General features: G+C 39.2%; 1 protein-coding gene across 3 annotated transcripts in view; it reads right to left on the bottom strand.

Moving 5' to 3' along the window:
* Positions 1–1,426: 1,426 nt before the first annotated feature.
* LGR5 (leucine rich repeat containing G protein-coupled receptor 5) overlaps positions 1,427–8,944 on the bottom strand; it is a 138,062-nt gene continuing 130,544 nt past the window's right edge. For all 3 annotated transcript variants that reach the window (XM_045462700.1, XM_045462699.1, XM_045462702.1), the window contains 4 exons: positions 8,235–8,360; positions 7,010–7,155; positions 5,172–5,255; positions 1,427–4,099 (listed from right to left, as the gene is read on the bottom strand). In XM_045462700.1, the coding sequence (XP_045318656.1) occupies positions 3,012–4,099; positions 5,172–5,255; positions 7,010–7,155; positions 8,235–8,360 (1,444 nt within the window). In that variant the 3' untranslated portion in view covers positions 1,427–3,011. The remainder of the gene's footprint in view (positions 4,100–5,171; positions 5,256–7,009; positions 7,156–8,234; positions 8,361–8,944) is intronic.

Genomic DNA, 8,944 nt, shown 5'->3' with positions numbered 1-8,944 from the left:
GAGGGGCAAAGAGAGAGGGAGAGACAATCTGAAGCAGGCTCCAGGCTCTGAGCTGTCAGCACAGAGCTCCACGGGGGGCTGATCTCACGAACCTTGGGATCATGACCTGAGCTAAAGACAGACATTCAACTGACTGAGCCACCCAGGCGCCCCACAGAATTTGTGGATTTTTAAATTTTTTTTTTTTAACGTTTATTTATTTTTGAGACAGAGAGAGACAGAGCATGAACGGGGGAGGGGCAGAGAGAGAGGGAGACACAGAATCGGAAGCAGGCTCCAGGCTCTGAGCCATCAGCCCAGAGCCCGACGTGGGGCTCGAACTCACGGACTGCGAGATTGTGACCCCGGCTGAAGTCGGACGCTTAACCGAGCCACCCAGGCGCCCCAGAATTTGTGGATTTTTAAAGAAATATGTTAGAGTGGATTTTTTTTCCCTTAAAAAAAATTACATCACTGACTTGCGTTTTCTTGAGTGGGACAGAAAGAGGTGGGCTGCCAAGGACTTGTTCCTAACTTTAGGTGCCCAAAGCAAGTATGTTAAGAAGAAGGACTGAGATCCATTGCTTTAGAAGCAACTTTTGTATCCGCCATCAGGGTTCAGAGGAGTGAAATCGTGTTAGAGCCCTTGTTTCAGCTGAAGACAACTCAAGTGTGGGCTGCACAGTTGGTGCCATGGGATGCCTGTTAACTAAATTAGGTTGAAGCATATGGTTATATCTGATGGGTAGGTAGCAAACTCGGTGCCAGGTACCCTGAGGGCGCTCAGTAAATATGGGTTCATTTTAGCAATAATGCTGGACCTCCACCCAAGCCTGACAGTTTTGTCTTGCAACCTGTATGGGGACACCAGGAATTGCTGAGGGAGCTGGGAGGGTCTGGCACAAGAGGTTAGAAAATCATTTTCATTTCTTATGTTTTGAGGGATGGGAACTGAAGGAGAACAGTGCATTTCTTTGTGCCTTGAGAAACACGTGTTCTTAGAAAACGTTTTGGCCTTGATATGGTTTTGAAATATGTTTTTTTTTAAAGGAAGAATTCATAGAAAATTCATGTTCGTGTTGAGTAATTGTAAGATCGATTTGTTACTTATATATTTCTCTCTAGTTGTGGATTTTTTTCCTTTTACATTGCAAAAGAAATAGGTTCTGGCTATGAAATCCAAACTCTCATTAGAGACAGTAAACTTTACCAAGTCATTTACCATGACAAGATGGCTTATTAGTTCTATTAACACAATCCAGGAGCTGGTAAAGATATTTTGATTTGTACTTGCGAAGGATTTACTTCTTGAGATAAGTCCAAAATATGTAAAATATTAAGGTGCAAATACTTAGATAGCAAATGTATTTATACATCAAAAATAAAAAACATTTAGGAGAACATATATTTGCCTGTGGGCTCAGTAAAAGGCCTGAAGATATTTTTGTTTTATAGTCACACATTTTATTACAAATTTCTTTTATTTTGTACCCAACAGAAAAGCAGGTTTGGAATCTATTTACAAGTACTATACATTTACACATATTATATACAGTTAATGAATTTAAAGAAAATGGGCAGAGAAACACAATATATATGAATAATATGCCACTGTACATGGTTTCTTATCATGGTCCTTAGAGTTACCGAATCTTTATTGTAGTAATAAATACAGTGCTATATTTACACATCTTATAAAACATCTCATAAATGTATTTTTTTCAATTCCAAGTTAAAACATCTGATCAAAATAAACATGCTTATATAAAAATAAATCTACCTAACAGTCTTTTGGTTTGGATGTATTGAAGCTAATGTAGTATAATGGAAGTTACAAATTAGTCCTTTGACCTTTAGTATTTAATCATTTTGCTTCTTAAAATACTTAACACATCGTATTGTATTACATATGGAATAAGCAGAGAAGTCATGTTCCTGACATCAAGTGGGTTGGTCCAAAGACAACACAGCTAAAACCAAGCTAAAGAAAGAGGATATGTTACCAAGTCCCTGTTAATCCAAAGTGGTTTCAGACATCGTTGCTAGGGCTACTAGAGATACACGTGTGAGAAGTTATGTTGGTGGATTTCATTCATGTTGGTCTGCATTTGATCATTATGTTAAGATGCACCTCAGTCTGAATCAACTCACAAAACCCCCTGCAAAAAGTGTGCACCTGAAGAAAAAACAATCCCCAACCTCCCCGAGTTGCACACCATCTTTTCTAGGTGTATCCATTGCCAGCAATGGACTTTTATTTGGAGTTCTGGACAGCAGAGAGTTAAAAATTAATTAGACACGGCAAACTTCACTTCTACATGAGTGCCTTCATGGCAATTTAAGAATTTATTTTCCTTTCAAAATATTTGTAGGCAGTTTTACTTCACTGAGGTGGAACCATCTAGTGCCGATACATACACTTTGGCATCTCTAAAAACCATGTGAATATGAGTAAACTAACAATGTCCTACATTATCCATTCATGGGGGGATTGGTGCTGTGGAAGGATCCTTTCTGAGGAAAGGGAAAGGAGGATTAACACATCCACATGGTCATTAAAATGAAATCGTACTGGTCACAACTTTTACTTAGTAATGTAGGCCATTTAAAACCCTATTTTCTGAACTCCTCTAACCATCTTTTAAGGAGTTTTCAGGTTTGAAAACCTGAAACTAACCTTTGTAAGCAAGTGGTTCTGCCCCTCGCCCCAAATAATTAGATTGGTGAGTTTAAAAAGGAATCGGTGGAAATCATGGAGAATCTTTTTTGAACATTTCAGTCTGCTTTTTAAAATCTGGGCTTACCTAAATAATGTGATTGATGTATCTCTTATATCTGAAGGAATTATACAAGCAGCATTTAGACTTGTTTTTCACTCTCCAGTATCAACAAGGTCTTCAGCTTTTTCCACACTGAGAGATATTAAAAACAAACAAGTTTCCACTCAGCTATTTTTTAGTTACTGCTCTGATGTACTCAATTTCATATTTTTTGGTTTTCAGTGTTTGAAAACTTTTCCTCTCACATGTTAATTAGACACATGGAACAAATGCCACAGATGAAAGATGACAGCTTTCGGTCACTGGGTAAGCTGGCGGTGACACAGAATTGGAAGGTAGGTCGTAGGCTATGCTGGCACTGGTGAAGGTTACCAAGGCTTGGGTTGAGTCACAGGACTGCTTCTCGACATCGTCAGAGTTAATAGACATCAGGCTTGGGTTTCTCGATCTTGTCCAGAAGTGGGTTTGCTTTCCCAGGCTCCCCAGATCTTCCTTAAAATGGGGATTGAAGAGGATGTAGAGAAGGGGATTGAGACATGCAGGAAGCGGGACAATCACCAGAAGGATAAACTTAATGACTTCAGGACTGATAAATGTGAGGTTTAGTAAAGAGGAGAAGGACAAGAAAGCCACAGGGCAGTAAAGGATACAGTTGGTGAAGAGCAACAGAGCGATGTGTTTCACCATAGAACAGTCCCAAATATTTTCCAGGTCTCCCTTTTCCAAATTGCAGTAGAGCTTGGTGTAGGCAATGGTCATCACCAGGAAGCAGAGGGAGTTGAGCAAGACGAGAGCGACCATGTAGCCTGTGGTGCTGGGCTCGCCAAAGGGCAGGGGCAGGCAGAGCGGGGAGGCACTGAACTCACTGCCACCCAGCAGTGGAACCGTGGCGATGGTCAGGGCCAGCACCGCACAGAGCAGAATGATCACTTTCAGACTGGAGAAGGGGGTTTTCCTTTCAAATTTTGCAGAGTATTTCACAGAGAACCCGCGCTCCAGGGCTGCCAGAGTAAGCAGGAAAACAGATGATTCCGAAGCAAAAATGGACAAAAAGCCGACGACCTGACAACCGACCCCCTGCTCCCACCACGCACCATGCTGTGCAAAGCTGCCAAAAGTGAACGCGTCCACGCCAGCCAGCACAGCACTGGAGACCCCCATGAGCATGTTCACTGCTGCTATTAACCCAATTAACAGTTTTATGGAGGAAATGTACAGAGGGGCTCTGAACACTGTGGAAGTCACCAAGGCATTGCAAGTAAGTGCCAAAACTGCTATGGTCCATACTCCAATTCTGATTAGCCAGCTACCAAACAGGTATTCGCAGAGTTTGAAGGGACCTAGAATCCAAGGAAGAAAAAGACTGGGTATCAAACTAGGGTTTACAACTTCTGCCAATTTACCTTTTTGTTTCTCTTATTAGGACACCAAAAGAGAGGCCAGTAACAGCTAGAGGTAACACACAGTTCCCTTGTGGCATGCTCTACTTTCTTTAACTACCGTGAAAACATGAACACCAGGTGCTCATATTTTCAAGCTTGACACAGAGAAATGGAGATGGGGAATTTAAATCACTTGATTAAGATCCCTCAAAGAATGCAGAGTTGGGGCCAGGTAAAAAGCCAGATCTCCTGGGCTTTTCATTATATTTTTCTCAGAATTCTTCAAAAAGGTTCTGGAAGTAGAGAAAGAGAATCCCAGGGAAATACTCTATAATATTAGAACAGGAAGCGATGGTAGTATAAAAGTGCATTTCATGAACATTTCATCTTAGGTTTGTCTTGATGTTTGATGACATTTGATGTTTGAGAGCCAGAGACAATCTAGTTGTTGAAAATAAAATATCAACCCTTCCCAGCTGTCTTTTTTTTTTTTTTTCAACTGGTCCATTCTGTTCCTGGGAATGGGACAAACAGTTATGTGAAGTCAATATTTACAGAGCTCTTTTTTTTTTTTTTTTTACTTATCTGTACTTATCTATTATTTGCTTTAATCAAATAGCTATTTAGGGAAGACAAAAGAAATCGCTTTCAAAAATGATTACATGAAGCAAGATTCCTGCATACTAGTTCAGGCTAAATTGCCAATATCTCTTAAAAAATTGCATACACTTCTAACTATATGATTGATTCTTTAGTTTTCATTAATCTGAATCAAAAGTCTTTCACAAAAACCCTCTTTATGAATGGAGACCAACTCCAGGGAATGAACATTTCTATTTTAAAGGTCCCCATGGGGAGGGATATTTAAGAGCCACAAAGGTGGCACAGATTTTGCTTGGAAGTGTAGCCTGTATGTCATTGATGGCCTCGGAGTCAGTGGTGGGTACTGCGCTGAGGCAGTGCCGATGCCCTTCTTCTTTTTTTTTTTTTTTAATATGAAATTTGTTGTCAAATTGGATTCCCTTCTCACCTGGGGAAGGCGAGCACTGTGCCGAATGAAGGGCTTTCAGGTCTTCCTCAAAGTCCAGCAGGAAATCTTCAAGATCACGCTCATCTGCAGGAATGAGAAGCCCTGGAATGGTGAGTTCTGGCTCTTGTTTTGGGGTCTACCTCCCAGGGAAGAAAGCCTTGGATTGTCCTTGAGGGACTGAAGGGAACTGAAGGCCAGACATCCCACTTTTCCCTGGGCTCTGGCTTTCTTGCAAGTCTATTATAAAGTTGCAAGTCTATTATAAAGTTCTAATCAAGCTACTCTATGACATAGTATTCCAGACGAACTGAGGGTAAGGAAGGGTAACCCCAGACTCCCGGTGATAACATTTTAGCTCTACCATTCTGTTCTTAGCTCATGACAGCACAAAATTGCACTGACTTAAATTAGAGAGAGGCTGTGGGCCTCTCTTTATCCAATTACCAAACAGTTAGATAGCTATAGTGCAAATGTCCTGGGCTGTGTTCTCTGAGCACAAGAGGGAGAATCAGGTATAGTAAGTTTCAATCTTTCCTGGGGAATTCTGCTTAACAAAGGGCAAATCAAGTTACTGCGTGGTGCTTATTTTAGCTACTCAAAAAATAGGAGTTTTGTGATCTAACATACAGAATTGCTGTCCTTGAAAATAAACTCCTTTGAAGTACTTTGTTTTTCTTGTTCATTGTGTACCTTCTGGCACATAATAGGCACTCTTAATTTTTTTTAATTAAGTTAATAAATATACTAGAGTTAATAAATATAGTAGAAATTAGCATGGATGAAGCAGGGAGAGCAAAAACTAAGGAAAAAACAAGAGCAAAAGACACATGCTGTGGCCTAAAACCAAAAAGCCAAGGGCCAAAATATCCGCTCCTTAAACTGGTATGTTTACAGGAAGAAACGTTAAGGTAACGTTCAGACAGACAGAATCAGACAGACATACTTGCTTGGGAATCAACAAATCATTAGGGTCCAGAGGAAGAAAAGCCAGTCTGTTTGGACTGTGTGCAAACTTGCAGGGTTGGCAGGCAAAGGAAAGTGGGGGCTGCCATGGTGCCTCCTCATTATCACAGGTGTGGTTTGAGGTGCATTGCTGTCTGTTTAAGTAAGGTCTTACTTCAAGGAAAGCCAAGCGCTTTACAGACATTATCTCATTTCACCTCCCTGACAGATACCCCTATGGGGGGTGGGAGGGGAGAAGGTTTTAGAATTAGTTGGATAAGAAGTTGGATTCTTAGGCCTTTCTACTGACATATGGAGGCATCTAAATGCTTATGTTGTCCATTCCTCCCAAGCCATAAGAATAAAAATGGATTTTTATCTTCTGGAGAAAAGTGCTCAGAAACATGTACAAAAAATATATCCATAAGGATGAGGCCCTTTTAAAATCTTACGGAAATACTGACATCAATATTAAGAATTACCCCTGAGGACAGTATATGCCAAGGGAGATCTAATTATAAACACAAGTACTGTATTAAGGAATCACTTACAGAAAAAAATGAACCTTTAGAATGATCCTAAGGGATATTTCTCTTTCTCTGGGAGTTTTTAAGTAGTGGGATTGAGGGGCACCTGGGTGGCTCAGTCAGTTAAGCGTCTGACTCTTGGTTTTGGCTCAGGTCATGATCTCACAGTTCATGAGTTTGCCCCGTGTCCAGCTCTGCTCCTTCTCTCTCTCAAAATAAATAAATAAACTTAAAAAAAAATAGTAGGATTGATTTCCAACTTGCTGGGCTGGTTACATAAGGACTTGTCTGGAGTTCAGATTACCTGTTTGATGACTTTTCAAGACCATTGTAGATAAAATTTCATCACTGTGACATAATAGGTCTTACCTTGAATTTGAAACATTCCAGCATCTTTCTTATGAAGGTCATCTGTACTGCTGTTGTCATCTTTATTCCATTGATTAGAAATTTTATACACATTCTCACATGCTCCAAATGCACAACACTGGTAAGCATAAGGCATTTCTATAACCCTTTAAATGAACAAAACCAAACAAAAAACACACACTTAAAGAAATGGATTATTAAATATAGTGTTCATCTTCTTTCACTCAATAATTCTGTCTTTGGATCTTAGCCTTAATTAATAATCTAAAATATTAATTATGTGTATAAAGATGTTCATTACAGAACTATTTATAATAACAACGGAGTTGTTAAAAATTATTGCCATGAAATGTTGACAATTGCTAAGGTTGAGTGATGCATATATTATATTATTTTCTCTACTTTGGTGCTTGAAAATTTCCATAATAAAAAGGTTAAAAAAACGACGGCTAGGAAAATTGTAGCACCATTAAAAAGTGCTTATAGTATGACATAATGGAAAGTAAGGAAAACATGATGTAAGCGGTATATGTACTGTGATTCTAACAATTAAAAATACATTGGAAACAAAGTCTGGAAGGAAATAAAAAAAAGTTGTTTAGGGGATATTTTTAGATTTTTACTCTCTTCTACTTTCCAAACTCTCTTTTGGGGTTATAGTTTTAAAAGTATGTAAAATGTACCGTGGTTTAAAAATATATCTATAAACACACACACACACACACACACACACACACACACACACACACACACATAATATATATGTGTATATACATACATAGTCTTTCAAGGGATTTTTTTAATAATAATAAGCATAGCAAGTTTTAAAGAGCATTACTTCCTCAAAGAAATATAAATTTAGTACATTTTATTAGAACATATAACAAGCTAGATAAATTTAGAAATGTAAGCAGTACTACAATAATATTATAATGTTATTTAATTATGTGTCCTAGTTTATATCCCATGGATCAATGGTTTTCAAACTCTTTCCATGAACGCTAAGATTCTGGGAGGCATCTTTGAGAAAGAAAGGAAATGTGGTCAGGAAGACGTTTTTCCCCTCAGGGCTTATCCTAACAATGCCCCAGGGGTGGGGGACTTGAGGGCATGAAATGCAATTCAAAAGAGTCCCTTGACCTCATAAATTTCGAAAACTACTATAACACGTCTATTATTTCGCATGGCCACAAATGTATCTTATTAGTTTTAATGACAAACTCACTTGAGTTCTGGAAAGTTTTCAGATGATATCAAGCTCTGTAAGGCATGATTTCCTGTTAATTTTAAGTGAGTTAAACCATGTAACCCAGTTACAGGAAAAGACGACAGGAGGTTGGACGATAGGTCCCTGCAAAACATCAAACAACAATTGGCTTTTAGTCTGTGTTAGCAGAAAGCGTCCATGTTGAAAAAAAGCAACTTAAAGATTATTAAACTCCTCCATAAAAACTTCTTAGCAGGGTCTGTACCCTCCATGGTAAAAATAACCATTTTGGGTTTAGCTACTGATAACATGTCTATTTACAATCAGAATTGCAGGGGGGAAATGTCCTAATCGCATCCAAATTGTAATTTCTATAATAAGCTGTATTTTACCAGGTGGGGACATCAAAAATCCATACAAGGCACTACACCTAATTTGAAAAGAGATGTTGACTGGAATAAGTTAGGGATGAGGGGGAAGACGCTATTGGGTTTATTCCCTTTCCTCCCCTTAACTTCTGTCTGACTAGCTCCTTCTTTCTCTGTTAGCCACTGGAGAGAGGTGAGGAAAGGGTTCAGAGGCCCCGAGGGGAGGAAACGCGGGACAGGAAAGTTTTCTCTTAGGATGGCAAATATAAAACGAAAGCCCTTGGGGACTGAAATGACATCTTATTCCACCCCACCTGACTGCTCGGCGAAAGTGGAAAATTTCACTTCAATAAGCAGAAC

This window comes from Leopardus geoffroyi, chromosome B4, assembly GCF_018350155.1.
Source record: "Leopardus geoffroyi isolate Oge1 chromosome B4, O.geoffroyi_Oge1_pat1.0, whole genome shotgun sequence".
Classification (NCBI taxonomy): domain Eukaryota; kingdom Metazoa; phylum Chordata; class Mammalia; order Carnivora; family Felidae; genus Leopardus; species Leopardus geoffroyi.
Note: the sequence above shows the minus strand (reverse complement) of the source record. Positions and strands in the feature narration are given on the sequence as shown.